Genomic DNA, 16588 nt, shown 5'->3' on the forward strand with positions numbered 1-16588 from the left:
ATATTGTCAAAGCCAATTGTGAAAAGCCAGTCTTCAACTTTTTTAAGAAAAGAGTTTAAATTTTGAGTAGTTCTTATAGATGTTGGTAAGTTATTAAATGACTTGGGTGCTGCAACAGTATAAAAGTTAGAGAAATCAGTTTTATGAGCAGTGGAAATATTGACAAGATGGATAATATTTATGCGTAGATTATATAACTGCGAGTTCCTACTTGGAATGTTACCACTTTGCTTGAAAAATTCTTTCAGTACTTTAAAAATGTATAGGTGTCTCAAAGGTAGAATTCCCAAATCCTTGAATAAGGGCCAACTTTCAGTTAATCGATTTTTGTTGCAAATTATTCTAATTAGATGCAATCAACAAGGGTCTAAGGGCCCCCGCAGACTGCAGACTTCTTATCGGCCTATAGTTAGTCGGGTTGGGCTGAAAGTGCGCACACCGAGCCAACTAAACAGTTTGGTTTGTGAACTGGGCGCAGACTATTCAACAGCCGGCCGACTATTCCCGAACTAGTTTGTTAGATTTGGCGACACCATATTCAAAATACACGCACACGACTCCAAATCACAGAGCGAACTGAACTATCGGCCGACTAAACAATCGTCATGTATGCGCAGGCGTGTATACGCCAGTACCTATAACACAGTCGGCCAATAGTTGGCCGACAGATTAGTTTGAATGTAATGGGGTAGCCCATCAAACTTTTTTATCGGCCGATACTGAACCGCTGTAGTGTGCGCATATGCATTAAGAAGAAAACCAAACTATCGGCCGATAAAAAGTTTGCAGTCTGCGAGGGCCCTTAAAGTACTAACATATCAACCACCCCAGCTAGATAAACCATATTGTATTTTAGAGTAATAAATTGAAGATAAAACCCTTTTTGAGCAAAACGGTTTTAACAGATACATTTTTCTGTAAATGAGCATCCAATAATTTTTTATATTGAAATTATGATCTTTCGAGTTAAGATTAAAATCAGTTGTAACTAGATATTTAAAACTCTACACTGAATCAATTTTGAAACAAGAATCGGAACAAGAACCAGCTGCTTGAAAATTAAATCTACCACAACTTTGTAAGAGAAAGTTAATATAAAATATAAATATAAAATTGTACTTGCAAAGTAGTATTCGTGGCATGATGGTTAGTGCGTTAGATTGTCATGCCAGAGGTCTTGGGTTCGATCCCTGCCTATGCCATCTTAAGTCTTTTCATGGGTACTGCCTCTTGCGAGGAATTGACAAATTCTCCAAGAGATCCCCTCCATTCCTTACAACATTATTCACACACAGGAATGGTTGAGAGCTGTAAGTCACTAGACCCTAGTTCTCGACGGACTGTTGCACCACCCAATTCATTCATTCACTTGCAAAGCTGATGACTAGAAGTTTTGAATGACATTATTTTATTTTTTTTTTCCACTAAGGATTAATTTATGAACCGAGAACGAAGTTCTTAGAATTTCGAGATCTTCTTCAATTTGAATGTTACAATTATGTTCTGAGTTTGACTGGAAAGGTAAACGGTATATCATCCGCAAAAGCCGTAGCAGGGCCATTCAACTGCAACCCAAACAGAGAGTTAATATAAACCAGAAAAAAACAAGGCGCCGAGTACGTAGCCCTGAGGTACTCCAGACTTTATATATCGAGCTTCACTCATTACACAATTAACTACTACTTTTTGAACTCTTTCTTTCAAATATGACTTCATCCATTGAAAAATAACTCCTCCAAATCCTGCATTATATTATTTACTTAGCAGTAAATCATGGTCAACCATGTCAAAGGCTTTAGTCATATTAATAAAAAGAACCATAGGCGGTTTACTATGATTGAAGCTGCAATAGAGTTGACTGCAAAGTCGAAGAATATCATTTTCGTTTGACTTTCCAGACCGAAATCCAAATTGATTTTCGCTAAAAAAAAAACAATTTCTATCTGAGAAAGAAGTCATTTTTTTCCATTGATTTTTCGAAAATTTTTAGGAAGGTGGGAAGAAGAATCTTAAGTTAGACATATTTGTTCTATTTTCTTTTTTATAAAGAGGGATCATCTTATTCATCACTAAAGTAAATATATAACCTAGCACATCTGAGACATAGCTTAGCACATCTGACATACAAAGGAGTTTTGTTTGAGTAAGTTACTACATATTCCATCTGAAGTACAAGAGTTTTCGTTTTCCAATGATGAAATAATTGTATAAGTTTCAAAGAAGGAAATACCGTCAAAAGCAAAGCTGTTAGGTTGTAAACTCCGTTCATCAGGACAGTTGCAATCAACATACAAATCAAAAGAAAATAAGGCAAGTTTCTAGTATCTGATTGGCTAGCTGCCAAAAAATTGACTTCCAATTAATGCAGGTTTATTGTCCACTTATGTCAAAATGACAGCTAATAATGATTTTTTAATTAATTAAAAGCTAGTTTTTTTACTCTTTAATTTATTTATGTGGTTTATAATAGTAACATAAATCAATTTATTCTTGATCTTGATCTGGATTTTTCTGTGGATTTATTCCTCTTTGCACCAATACGAATACAATTTTAAATAATGATTTGCTGGTTATATGACAGTTCTACCGCACTTGCTAACACATACACGAAGTTAGACAATTCTAATTGTGTTCCATGCGCCACGAAAAAATCAATTTTTGAAGGAAATCTATATTTACCAATGGAAAATCCCATTATATTCTCCATTATTCCATTTAATTCTGTATGTAAAAAGTTTCTTTGTCAAATTGGAAAATTAATATGTAATATTTGATTTAAACTACAAAATACAAGTCGAGATGAACTACTAGCTTGTCAGAGAAGGTTTTTTTTAGACAGCTATGTTGTTGGTAGTTTTTGAACGATCAACTAAAAGTAGAAGTTAATGAGGTAAAGTTTCGAGTTTGAAATTTATGACACTCGACCAACTATATAGCTGAATTGGTCAAAATGTACGTTCAAAGAATGCAGTTGACTGTAAATTAAGTCCCTAAGGTTGTTTGAACACACCCAATGATAGCGGTCATTGAGACCAAATAAGTTATATGTACTTCGATAATTCTAACTTCATTTTGAAAATGTTGCATTTTAATAGTTTAGAATTTAAAAATAATAAAATCAGAGCCCTAAATTTATAAATTTCTTAAGTCATAGTCCACCACTGATTTTGAAGCAAAATTTTATTATTTTCTTAGAAAGTATGTACTTGATTCATTTGTGTACCAAAATAATCCCAAGACAGGAAAAAAAAGAAGACACTAGAAAATATTTTTATGTATGCATAAAGACATCTGGTGTGCGCCAATGAACGGATAATTTCTTATTTATTGATTTGTAATTGATCTCTGCACACAGAGTGCTCAACGACGTTCAACTAGCTCCTAGCTTCGACTACGATACGATACCAACCAAAGTATGGTTTGTTATTTGTTGACTTGAGTAAATCTCGAGCTCTATAGGTGCTACGCGAAAAGATTGAAAAAGGAGTTGAGTTTCAACTTTCGTTTAATCATAAAACATGCATTTGCGTTATGTCAACAAGCGTGTCAGACATTTTCGGTGAAACTTTTTAATGCACGTGCTACAACATGTGAATATATAGAACCGGTTGCAATGGTTTTAGTACCTTGTGGGTAAAAGTCAGTATATTTGCAATAATAATTCATTTTGAAAACACAATAGTGGCAGGGAACAGTATAAAGTTGTTTGTCTTTCTTTTTAGAAGTTTTAACAACTTAAACTTTATAGTCAAATAAAAACACGGTACATAGATCTATTACATTGTGTTTATTTGTGTATAAAAACTATAGTACCCTGAAGACTCGTGGTGCTAAAATGGATTCCTTGACACCTGACCAGGTATTGCTTTGGTCCTTTCTCTTCATTTAAACTTAAGGCTCTTGGTTTTTCATCATTTTTCTTAGCTTGCATTAAGTCATACCTTGAAAAAAGATCCTACGAGGTAAAATTTAGATATTTTCATTCTGAACCTTTTGTTGCTCAATCTGGTGTTCCCCAGGGAAGCCATCTTGGCCTTTTTCTATTCATCCTGTCTATTAACGATGTAAAGTCATGTCTACGCTCAAGTGAAGTTCTCATTTTTGCGGACGATATGAAGATTTTCAAAATAATTAAGTCCACCCATGATCGTATTCTTTTACAAGCAGACATTGATAGTTTCACATTTTGGTGTGGGAAAAATAGCCTTTTACTCAACCCTTTAAAATGCCAGACTATAACTTTCACTAAAAAACTAATCAGTAACGTATTTGACTGCTGTATATCACAGCAAAAACTCTGTCGTGTCTCCACATTTAAAGATTTAGGTGTACATTTCTGTTCCAACTTAGAGTTTACACATCACATTAATTTTATTGTTAATAAGGCAAGTTCTATGCTTGGTTTTATAAAACGCTGGGCAAGGGAGTCCAATGATCCCTATGTTAGTCTTTCTTTGTATAATTGCCATGTTCGTCCTCATCTTGAATATGCTTCGCAGGTATGGACTCTCTATTACGAAATTCATAGAAAACGTATCGAATCAATTCAACATAATTTCATTCGCTTTACCCTAAAAGGTCTTCCTTGGGAAGATCCTTATGACCTGCCTCCCTATGAACATTGCATTCTACTTCTTCAAATGCAATCTCTCCATTAAAGGCGTGTTAATAATGACTTAGTATTTTTTCATCAACTCATTAATGGTGAAATTGATGCACCTTATTTGCTTTCTTGTGTGCATTTGAATTACCGAGGCGGAACTCATCACCTGCGCACATTTGATTTTATACATATTGACTTCCATAGAACTAACTATGGGAAGAATGAAGCTTTAAGTCGAATGAGCATTTTATATAACTTAAACTGTTCATCGATAGATTTAAATTTAAATAAAGTGGGATTAAAATCATTGTTTAGAGCAAGTGCTCCACTATAGTAAGCGTTCTCATTTTATTTTTTGTTCTGTAATAGTTAAATGTTAATTATGTTTTGTATTTTGTACGTGTGTTGGGCTATTGTATTATTTTTTACTAACAACTAACACATGCACTTTTGATGAGCCTCTGATTGTAGTTTGAGGCTTCTATAAGCTTACTATTTTCTGAAATTCTGAAGTGTAATGAAAATTTTATTACTATATTCAAAATGAAAAATACTCATGTTCTTAAACGTCAAAATGAAAACTGTCATTGGGCAGGTTCAGAAGACATAAGGGACTTGAAAGTAACTCAAGTTTCTAGTATCTGATTGGCCAACTAGACATAAAATAGACCTGTGCTGATGACAGTACCCTCTGCTTCTTCTTCGGATGTGGACTACCAACGGCAGCGTATGATAAGCTCATCAAATTCTGATCTTGACAGCATTGTTCAATGGGGATTCAAAAACCATGTAGAATTGAATGCTTCGAAAACTCAATGCAACTATCACAGAAGCGTAACCCTCCCCCAATGCAACTATCCATGGGTGGTACTTCTATCGAGGAGATTAAAAACTAACAGTCCCAGCTATGTGCATTACAAACCACTTGTTGTGGAGTGATCACATATTTGACATTGCCAAAAATGATGCTAAGTGTTTGGGTTTTCTCCGACGTTGCAAGAAGTTTTGTATCCCTTTTGATCTGGCTATTGGGCTGGTGCTTGAGTCTTCTGGATAGAATTGAAAAAAAAGCTCTAAAAATGATTGGAGATTATTCTCTTACCGAGACATTTGCTTCTCTTGAACATCGCCACCAGGTCTCATGCCTCTCATCGTTTTATCGTTACTTTTATAAACAATGCTCTATTGAAATAGCCAGTTGCATACCTCCCCTTAAACAATTCAACCGTAATACCCGTACTGCTAGGAATGCCCATCAGTTTACCCTAGAGCCCAATTTCAGACGAACTGTTAAGTACAGATTCTTTCTTTAGCCGCACTACACGAATGTGGAATGCTTTACCAGGCTAAATATTTCCCACTTATTACGATGTGCAGACATTCAAAACCAATGTGCATCGGCTTCTCCTTTATAATCTTATCGTCCTTTCCTAACTACTCGTACTGTGTTAAATCATTATAAGGGTATTCATAACCCCTTAAGTGCGAGCATAATATATACAAAAAAATAGAATTTAGACTTAATTGACTGTTTGCACGGTTAACATCTTTGGAACAGTAATATCCTCTTTTGTCGTTGGAACTTTGATAAGGATTAATTTTAGTGTCAACTGTGCTCAAAAGGTTCAAACTTCTAAGTCGACCTAATTGGTTTTAACTGTTTATCCTTTTTCCATATATTTTCTCTACAGACTATTTTTCTTTTTAATCCTCGTTGAAAATCTTTTAATGTAAGACAGTTATGATCTTTTGTAAAATAGCTAAAGGTTAATTCGTAATTAGTTTTGCTAATAGTAAAACAACTTAAGTAGAGGCTGTTACTTCTTATGTATCAATTAATTTTAATTATCACATAATAGGAAATGGTTTTAGTAAAATATATTAAGTTTTTTCTATGTTCGATATTAATATAAAAAATAAAATCGCTTACATTAACTTAAGATATTTTACCACAGTACTTTTCTTATACATTTAGATTTCTTATATTAACTTTTGTTGTTTTACTAAATTTAATAAACAAAAAAAAGAATATAAATAAAATAAAAACAATAAAAATTTAACCGATCTAAGAACATCTTAAGATATTGAGTAAATGAAAAACTGTAAAAGTTGTTTTAGTAAATGGACTTAAGTCGAAAAACATTAATTTATAATGATTTAATATTCCACTAAAATTATCTTTTTATCCTTTTTAATTTTGTTTAAACAAAGATTGCAAGTTAAAAATCCCCTTTCTGGCAAACTAAGAAAATAGACTTAACAGCTTATACCTTTTAAACACAGATCTCACAAGTTATAAAAAAAGAATAATAAACTTAATTTTACAAACCTGAAAACAACCACACCAGCCGCGTTTTCCCCGAAACGCCGGCATCTTTTTCTGCTGTTGCGCCCGATAAAACTTATGCAATGGTGTTTCTTTCTGATGATTCGGGTTAGTTTGTTCGTAGTTGTACTCTAGAATATTACTCGCGTAATTATTTCTGGAGCCAGTACTGTCGTCATTTGTTTTATTAGCCCGATCATTTGTGTTTACGTAACGTTGTAAACTGTTTAGGCAATTAAAATCTTGTAAACGAGTTCGTAGCGAAGAAAAATCAAGATTCGCATAAAAAGGTGAGGACTCCGATTGTGTTTGGGCTTGGGTTCTTGAATCCTGATGCTCGGATTGGTAATTGGTATGTGTTGTGACTGAAGCGCCTTGATGTTGTTGTTGTTGGCCTTGCAGCGATGATGGTGGCGGTTGTGGAGCTTGGCGTTTTGTAGCACTTGTTCGAGTAGGAGTTTCGTTGTCTGTGCTAATAGTGTCTGGATCACCTGTGCAGTTGATTGGGCAAGTTTGAAAGGTCTGGAAGAAAATAATAAAAATAGAATGATTACGGTTATTTGATGGTTTAGAAAATTGTTACTTAATGATTATGATAAATGGATTCCACTTAATATTTATTGTTCTCAGCATTTTATTGCGATCACTGTTAATAAGATTACCTAATGTGGATTCTGAGATACGTACGTGTAAATCTTATATTACCTAGAAAATAAATGCAAGCATTGCTGCACTGTGAAAATAAAGCTTCTAATGAATAAAACTATTGTAATAAAAAGTTATAACTCAACGGTTAAAAAATGCGGAAAGTAAAGACATCTTGCGCACAATAAAGTTACTCGCATCTTTACTTGTGAGAACTTTCTGATTTATTTAAAGTAATCAAATAATTCATAGTCACATGTTTGTAATGTAATTAGTTTGTGTGATTTTATTTAATTTTTAGATGATACAAAGGTGGTATAATGTGTGTATGACAACAAAAATTGTATTTTAAGGCGAATTGTATTGCATAAAGAAAAATATGCATGCAAACTTAGTAAAGTATAATATGGGAAATGACTTTTATTCAAATGGAAACATTGCGACTTTAGGGTTCGTAAGATTTAAAATCATTACACTTGCAGAACAGATATTTATTATGTATAGATATGGAAAAGAGGCCCACACTGATAACTTCCCATCCTGTCTGTCGATTTGTCTTGGTTAAATTGTCAATTGAATTATTCAAAAAAAATTTAAAATTAATTACAATATTTTGCATATGATGAAATAGTTTTATTTTAAAATCTATTTTTGTTAACGAGATTTTTAGTCGTTAACCAATTTTTAACAATTTTAATAGCATTTCTTAAAAGTTTTTACTTCTAATATAAACAAATACAAATTGGATGAATGAAACTAATTCAAAGTCAATATCTTCTATTGTTACGAAATGTTCGTACTGTTTTTTATAGATTTTACTTTTTTATTAAAAAACGGACATTTGGATTTTTATAAAAATGTACAGAACGTCGGAAACAATATTCTATGTGAGATACAATAAGTTTGAAACCAATATTTTTAATTTTTGAAAAGACATTTGAGTCGAAAGTCCATTTTTACGAACTTTTAGAAATGCTTTTTTTAGGTTTTTTTTTTAAAATGTATCGAATGTTCAAAACAATATTTTTCATCAAATTAGATCTAAGCCAACATTTTAAAGTTTTGAAAAGATATATAAGCCGAAAATCAATTTTTACCTACTTTTGTTAATTATTTTTTAGGTTTTTATTTTTTTGTAAAAAAACTGTCAATTCGATTTTTCTCAAAATGTTACTTAATTTTGAAACAATATTTTTTTTTTAAATTAAATTATTTTAAAGACAATGTCACAAAGTTTTAAAAAGTTATTTGAGTTGAAAATCAATTTTTACTGACTTTTATTAATTTTTATCTTAGGTTTTTATTTTTTGTTAGAAATCTGTCAATTTTACCGAATTTTGAAAATGATTTTTCTTATAAGACAAAATAAGTTAGAAGCATAATCTCAAATATTACAACGAGAAAGAAAATAAATTAATGCAAAAAAGAACAAATAAATGATAAATTAATTAATAAATAATTAAATAAAAAAAATAATTGAAAACGAATGAACAATTTTAATAAATAAATGAACAAGTGAACAAAAAAATACAGAGATTAACAAATAAATATTTTAAAAAATTAGAACCAATAAATAAATTAGCAAAAAATATTGTACATAAACAAAGAAATAAATAAGAAGAAACAAATAGAAAAAATATATATATATACATATATATATATATATATAAATAAATAATAATTAATTAGATAAATGTAACATTCATTTATTAAAAAATATATCAAGAGAAAACATTTTTTTTACTAACACCTTAAGCAGCTAAGTTTGAGATTAAATTGTTATCCGAACAATTACACGATAAAATATAACGGTTTTGTAACTTCGAAATTCTTACAGGAACCTTATCAATATTTGCTATTCTATGAAGCTCTTCTGTAGAAAAGTGCCAGAGAAGATTAAGCATAAGTTTTAATATTTTATTTTGCATTATTTGTAATTTTCGTATATAAATTTTGGCGCATTTTCCCCAGACTGGGGAACCAAAGAAAATTATACTTTGGTAAATAGACTTAAATATCATTAATTTGTTTTTTGCACTCATTTTAGACTTGCGATTTATAAGTGTTTTTATCACAATATTTAGTTTTTTTAATGTTTGCTAAATGTGCAAGTTAAACGTCAATGTTTTATCCAGGTGTACCCTAAGATACTTAGCACTGGGCTTCCACTCAATTTGCGCTCCGTTCAATTGAAGGCTGTTGTATGGCAGTACACAAGGTTTTCTTTTCTTCGTAAAAAAAGAGCCTGTGTCTTTGATGCATTTATTTTTATTTTCCAATTATTGAAATAAATCAGAATATTCAGAGCAGATTGCAAGTTATTTTCAATGCAACAACCAATTGAATCTGATGAATAAAAGCTTGTGTCTTCAGTAAATATTGCAGTTTCATAATTTTGAAGTTTAGGTAAATTGTAAGCATATAATATATTATATAAAAATGGACCTAGAACTGACCCTTGAGGTACACCTGAAGTAATATTGTTTTCTTCAGTGTACCAGTTGTTCACACAGACTTTAAATGTTCGGTTTGAGAGAAATGACAAAATAATGTTCATGGGGATTATGGGGATTAATAATGCTGTCTCCTTTCGTAATAGTGTTACCCACCCACAATGGAGCTATCCATGAGCGACACTTGCATCAACAAATAAATTAACATATTCGACATTGCCAAAAAGGCTACTAAGTAATGCAAAACATTAAGTGCCCCTTCTGAACTGCCTGTAATTTACAAAGCCTCCATTCGTCCAAAGCTTCGACAGGTAGGTGACCCAAAAACAAGTTTAAATCTCTTGGATAAGATTCAAAAATGGTCTTTAAAATGATAGGCAATAGAACTATAGCCAAAACATTAGCATCCCTCTAACACGGCCGCAACGTTTCAGGCTTTTCGTTGTTTTATCGATATTTTTACAAACAGTGTTCTGTCGAATTAGAGAGTTGTATCCCATCTTTTAAACAATTCAGCCGTAATATTTTAACTTCGAGGAATGCTCTCCAGTTTACACTTGAGCTCAACTTTGGCTATGCTGTCAAGTATAGAGATTCTTTTTTAAACCGCACATTAGGAACGTGGATTGCTTTGGCCAACTCTGTTTTTCCCACCCAATTTGATGTTCAGAACTTTAAGACCAATGTACACTGATATCTTCTCTTAAATTCCACCCTTGTGTGCTTGTAAATTACAAAAAAGCGACAAAAAACTGCAGTCTTTATAATTAGTACGTTTCAATTATTATCACACCGTCAAACAGAGGCTTTTCAACAATTTTCTAACACTTTTACTATTGCAATATTAGCGATGAGCTGCTATTGAGTGTTTGGTCAAAAAATATACCAAATCATGATATCGATTTTTTCAAAAATATTTGTTATTTGTTTTTACAATCAGAAAGGACCTAAGGTCCAAATAATCATTTCTGGAAATGAAGCTGCATTTTTCAACAGACATACATACAGGTGTGTTAATAACCAAGGCCCTTTGCGAGACTTACCAAATACCCTGATGGTATTTAATATTTCTTTAATATTCTCAGTATATATTATTAAACATTTTTTATACAAAAATATAGTTTCTTTACACAAAAAAAGACATACAAAATGTATCAATAAAAAACAACAAACCATAAAACGTTGCATACAATAAAACTTTGACTCACGTGTTTCTCTCAATGTCATAACAAATAATGGCCAATTTTATCGATGATAAGCTAACAGATGGACTTAAAAGCAGTGGCGCTGATTTAATGTGCTAAGGTCAGTTTCATGACAATAAAAACTTGGATAAGAATCGAAAATCTAAAATCTATGTTTACCAAAAAACCACAACACACTTTTTTTTACGATAGGTCACAAATTGGATTTAAACATACTCTAGTAGTAATATTGTAATATCGCTGCGCCAGCCGCGCCGCGCCGCGCCGCCGCAGTTAATTGATGCCATTTGCATGGCAATTTTATGTAAATTTAATCTGTCGGCGGCAGTGGCCGTGGCTGCGGCGGCGGCGTGTTTTTGGAATGCTTTTGTAAGTTGTAAGTATAATTAATTGCTATGCATGGTGATTTTTTGGCTTTTAAACAAAGCTTAGGAGAGGTGTTAGTGATAGGGTGCTAAGCAAACCAGTTTATTGTTATGCACAAAATAGGCAATCCTCTTTTTTCGGATAAATTTAATGCGAGAAGTTAGTCATAATAATAAACTATGAGTATATCGTCTTTTAATATTTAGATTCCGACAGAGTGAAAATAAATGGCACCTTGCATATTATAGTATAAGATTTTTTGTTTTTCATTTGAATTAGCGAGAAGCTTGTCGGCAGAGAGAAAAGCCAAGAGTTTATATGAGGAAATACGAAGAGCTACGACAAAAGTGACGTGACGTTTCACAAATTTCATTCAAGAAAAACCTGTAGAAATTTCGATTTCATTCAAATATTCATGATGATACAAAAATATGTTAAAATGATAACTTTTTTAAACGTGACGAAAAACCTATTAGAAACAAAAAAATTATGAGATTCAAGGTGTAAGGTATAGTTTAGAGTACAAACTTACTGGAAAAAAATTGAAATGAATTTGGGGCTAGTTAGTTAACAGGGGGTTAGGTTTCCCAGGATTTAGTCAAATCCACTGATTAGCTTAGTTTTTAATAAACGTCTGAAGCTATACATTTCTGGATTTTGTTAACAATCTTATCCTAAAGGTTTCATTATCGTTCTTCAAGAAACTCTTCTGAAGCTTGGGTTTGAAAAATAAAGCCAACCACTTATTAATTATGATATACTGAAAATACCACTTAAACACACACTCAAAGGCCATCAGTAATTGAAAGTGAGCAAACAGCATTCCAATTTTCAAGTGCAAGCATCAATAATATGTATTTTCATTAAGAGTGCATTCATCATGTAACATTTGTGTTAGAAGTTAGAAAGGTGACACACTCCAATCATACATGGAGCTATAAACTTAAAGGTAAACACTTCAAAGCAAAGAGAAATAATATTTTTTAACTGGTTTCAGCAGATCTGTGTAATTAGCTTTTTCATTTAATTTCAAATAGGTACTTAATAGCTAATCGTACAAACGAAAGTAAATTTGAGATATTTTCATATAATTTGAAGCAAGTCTTTTTGAAAAAACAACTCAGGATGAAAGAAAGTTAAAATTTGCAGAAGGAATTTTAATTCATAAAACTGTAATAATGGAGAATGCGTATTAGTTGGCCAATGGACCAACTATCATAATTTAGCTGATGAATATGTTTTAATTGGTAGCCCTGTAACAGATTTGATTTTATGGTCATCATGTTGCGCATATAACGTGACTTTTGATGAGTTAATTTATGTATAGGGACATATAACAAAATGATAAACCATGGGGTACGCAAACTATAAGACTATTAATGCACCAACACAACGGGATAATGTATATAGCATCTGGAAGCGATACCGGTTAACTGAATTGCGACGCTTGTTTTGTTCGTGCTAAACAAAGTCACAGCTTAAATTCCTTTAGTCAAATTCCAGATTTTGTCTTATCAACTCAGTTCTTCATGGAATGGACGCAAACTGTTCATTCAATCATTCATTCATTCATCAAATCATTTATGTATCTTACTCCCATCAATTTCGCCTTTGTCGAGTTTATAGGAAAAAAATTTCGTTTAGGCTTTTGTTTTGTGGACGCTGCTAATGTTGTTAAAAGTCTGCTTTCTGTGAAGTCAAGTGCTTTCAGTCTGTAATGTATTACCCCTTAATCTTTCGAAATGATTTTGCCAATTCTGCTACTATGCATTACATAATATGCAGTTATTACAATTTTGATGTCTGGAGTTTTTCCGGACCTTAGAAAGACAGCAAAAATCATACCACTTTCTAAAAATGTTAAAGGAACTAATTATAGACTTATCTCACTTCTACGCTAATTGTCGGAAGTCTTTGAGAGAAGATCTCTATTTTGGTATAAAAACAACTATAACTTCTCTCCATGCCGAGGGAATATGGACCAGGTAAAGACAGCTGGCAAAAATTGCCTCAATAAGTTTTTTGTAGCTCGGCTGGTATTATTCCAGCTGGTCCCGCAGATTTAAATGGTTTGATGCTGTTGAGAGCCCATTGTAGCTTATCCCTTGTGATCAGACCTTGTGCATATGTTATATTGGGACTTGAACGTATATAATTGTTGCAAGTTTCGGAAGGAGGACGGAGGACTACCAGGAAAGTGAGTGCCAAGTAGTAAGTTCAGCGATTCATTACTTGAATTTGTCCAGGAGCCGTCTAGATTAGTTGTAAATATTTTCCGTAACCTGGAGGCTTCAGAAGTTTCTTCTATTGTGCCACTGAAGGATCGTCAGGAAGATCGCTTAGTGCCTTCTTGCAAATTCTTAGGGATTCTTTGTAAGAATCCTAGAGAGGCTAATCTTTCGGTTTTGGCTCGGTTAAAGAGCTTTCTACATTCTCTTCTGAGCGAGTCAAGATCTAAGGCCCACTATTGTGGTTTCCTTATTCCTCTTATGAGTATAAGTGGAGAAGCAATTTCTAGCGATCTGTTCATAGCTGAGGTTAGGTCATTGACTTTGTAGTCAAGTTTATTAGCCTTAGAGGAAGGACTAGATAGTCCAGGTTTTAGTAAACTTTGTAATAAGTTCCTGTATGAAGCCCAGTCAGTTTTTCGATAATTTTGAAAAGTCAATGGACTAGGTTTTTCATCCACATTGATATTGAACTGGATATATCTTTGGATACTTTCCAGTCCAAGATCATATGATGTATAGTATCGGAGACAAGAGTTATGTATAGGTGATGAAGGTTGGGCCATCTTCTTTCTTAGCTTTGCTTGATTTTCTAAGGCTTTTGTTACTGTCAACCATGTCTGTCTATGTAAAAAAAAAAACTTAAGCACCAGTTTAATATTTCCTACAAGGTAAGGTTTTATATTCTTGTTTGACTAACAGAGCAGTTCAAATTGGCGACTGTTTGTCCAGTTTTGTATCTACCGGTGTTCTTCAAGGTTCGATATTCGGTCCTCTACTATTCTGTATCTATGTCAATACGTTTATAAGTTTGATCAAAAACTGTTCCTGTTATCTGTATGCCGTATCCAATTTTCTACAATGCCCTATTAACGGTTTCTAAAATGCAACAAGAACTAAAAACCTCTAAAATATTATTTTTCAAACAGCATTTACCGTCTGTCAAGTAAGAGCGTGGTCGACTTAACCGACAGTTAATGAAAGATCTCGCTCTAATTCCTTCGCGAGCCGATAGAGAGAAGCTTTGTCCTTGATGCATTGTCAACAAAGTTTCAGTTGTCGTTGATCTTTTGAAAGAGAATCACGTTAAACGCCATGAGTGCTAAGTATGCGTCGCGCTATGAGGCCGTGTTCCTTTGCATCCACCAGAAAGGTTCCAAAATGTCGCAATCAGCGGCTGCTAAATATATCAGAACGTCAAAGGCATTTGTACAGAAGTGGATACAGCGTAATAAAGTGGCTAAATATGTCGATGATTTACCAGAACGTGGTTAGATAGGAAAAGTGAACAAAAATGATGAAAAAAGAATAGTGAATCTGTTTTCGCGGAATCCTGCTTTAACACTGCAGTAAGGACAAGCAAAATGAAAGGCTTACTATCCTACGAAACTATCCAAAGCCTTCTTCAAACCCATGATCTAAAATGGCGCAACACAATGAAGAAGCTTCTGTTGACTGAAAAACATGTGACAAAGCGAATCGCTTGGGCCCATGAGAATATTGATAGAGATTTTGAAAATGTCATTTTTACTGATGAATGCTCTATATGGGCACGTTCTGTCCTCACGTAAGCCTGGTCAACTTGCAGCAATAGACTTGTTCAGCGGACCGTAAAACATGGAATAAAGGTGCAACATAAATGCCGAGAAAATGATAAAAATCTACAATAAGGCTTTACTGCCATCTGCCAAACGATGGTTCATCACAAAAAATGAAGATTGGATTCTGCAGGAGGACAACGATCCTAAACACAGCACCAAGCTCTGTATTCAGTAGAAGACTCAATCTGGCATCGTTACATTGGATTTGCCGTCGCAGTCGCCCGATGCAAACTCTATCAAAAATGTGTAGGCATATATTAAACCGAAGTTTCGTGGAAGACGCACATGCACTTCGAAGTAGTTTCCTTACGAAATTCGTCATATCTGGAGATCCTTGACACTTGAATACGCCGTCAAATTATTAGAAAGCATAATTGTTACCAGTCTTTTTTCAACAAAATTTCGCTTACTTACCAATCTGCAATATAGGTTTGTAGCTAATTGATAAGATATTGTATCTAACAGTAAAATAAAATGACGATAGGTTTACAGTTATTTCTTGGAGAAGGATCCATATATGAACAACTCAATGTTATGATTTCTCTTATCTTTTATGGGCTTGAACATCGTTCTTTTAAGATATTTTAAATTGAATGTTAAACTCAATGATTAAAATAGCTAAAACATTGAGATATTACTTTGGAAACAGTCTTTTATATATTTTGGCCGAATTTTTGGCATTCATTTAATTTTACTCACCATTTGTTAGGAAACTTTTCTGAAATGATAAGCCGAAGTAGGCTATCGAAATAAATCAATTTTGTAGCTATTCTGTTAGTGGCGTAGACGAATTCAGACTCCGGACCTACGCCCTTTCTTTATCAGTATAGTCATCGTTAATAATTTACATATAAAAATACTAACTTTAATTCATTGGAGTGCCAGTCAAAATAAATTGTCATGCGACCTTGATACATGGTTCTACTGAGCTATGTTCTAAACTGACCTAATTTCGCCTTTGTTTTGCGTGCGTTCAAAAATATATTATTGTTGGGTTTGTCTTTAAAGTTTTATTCTCATTCAATTACGAATTCACAGACAAACAAACAACGCAATTGGTTGGTGCAGAAAATTTGGTTTATAAATTAAACAAATTGCCAGACAAAGTAGGTGTCTGACGCGCGACGATTAGTAATTACTATAATTAATCAAGTAAAGACA

General features: G+C 33.1%; 1 protein-coding gene across 3 annotated transcripts in view; it reads right to left on the reverse strand.

The window, feature by feature from the left end:
* LOC129948052 (disheveled-associated activator of morphogenesis 1) overlaps positions 1-16588 on the reverse strand; it is an 89131-nt gene that overhangs the window by 13425 nt on the left and 59118 nt on the right. For all 3 annotated transcript variants that reach the window (XM_056058868.1, XM_056058866.1, XM_056058867.1), the window contains exon 2: positions 6933-7451. In XM_056058868.1, coding sequence (XP_055914843.1) covers positions 6933-6977 — 45 coding nt within the window. In that variant the 5' untranslated portion in view covers positions 6978-7451. The remainder of the gene's footprint in view (positions 1-6932; positions 7452-16588) is intronic.

Source organism: Eupeodes corollae, chromosome 2, assembly GCF_945859685.1.
Source record: "Eupeodes corollae chromosome 2, idEupCoro1.1, whole genome shotgun sequence".
NCBI lineage: Eukaryota > Metazoa > Arthropoda > Insecta > Diptera > Syrphidae > Eupeodes > Eupeodes corollae.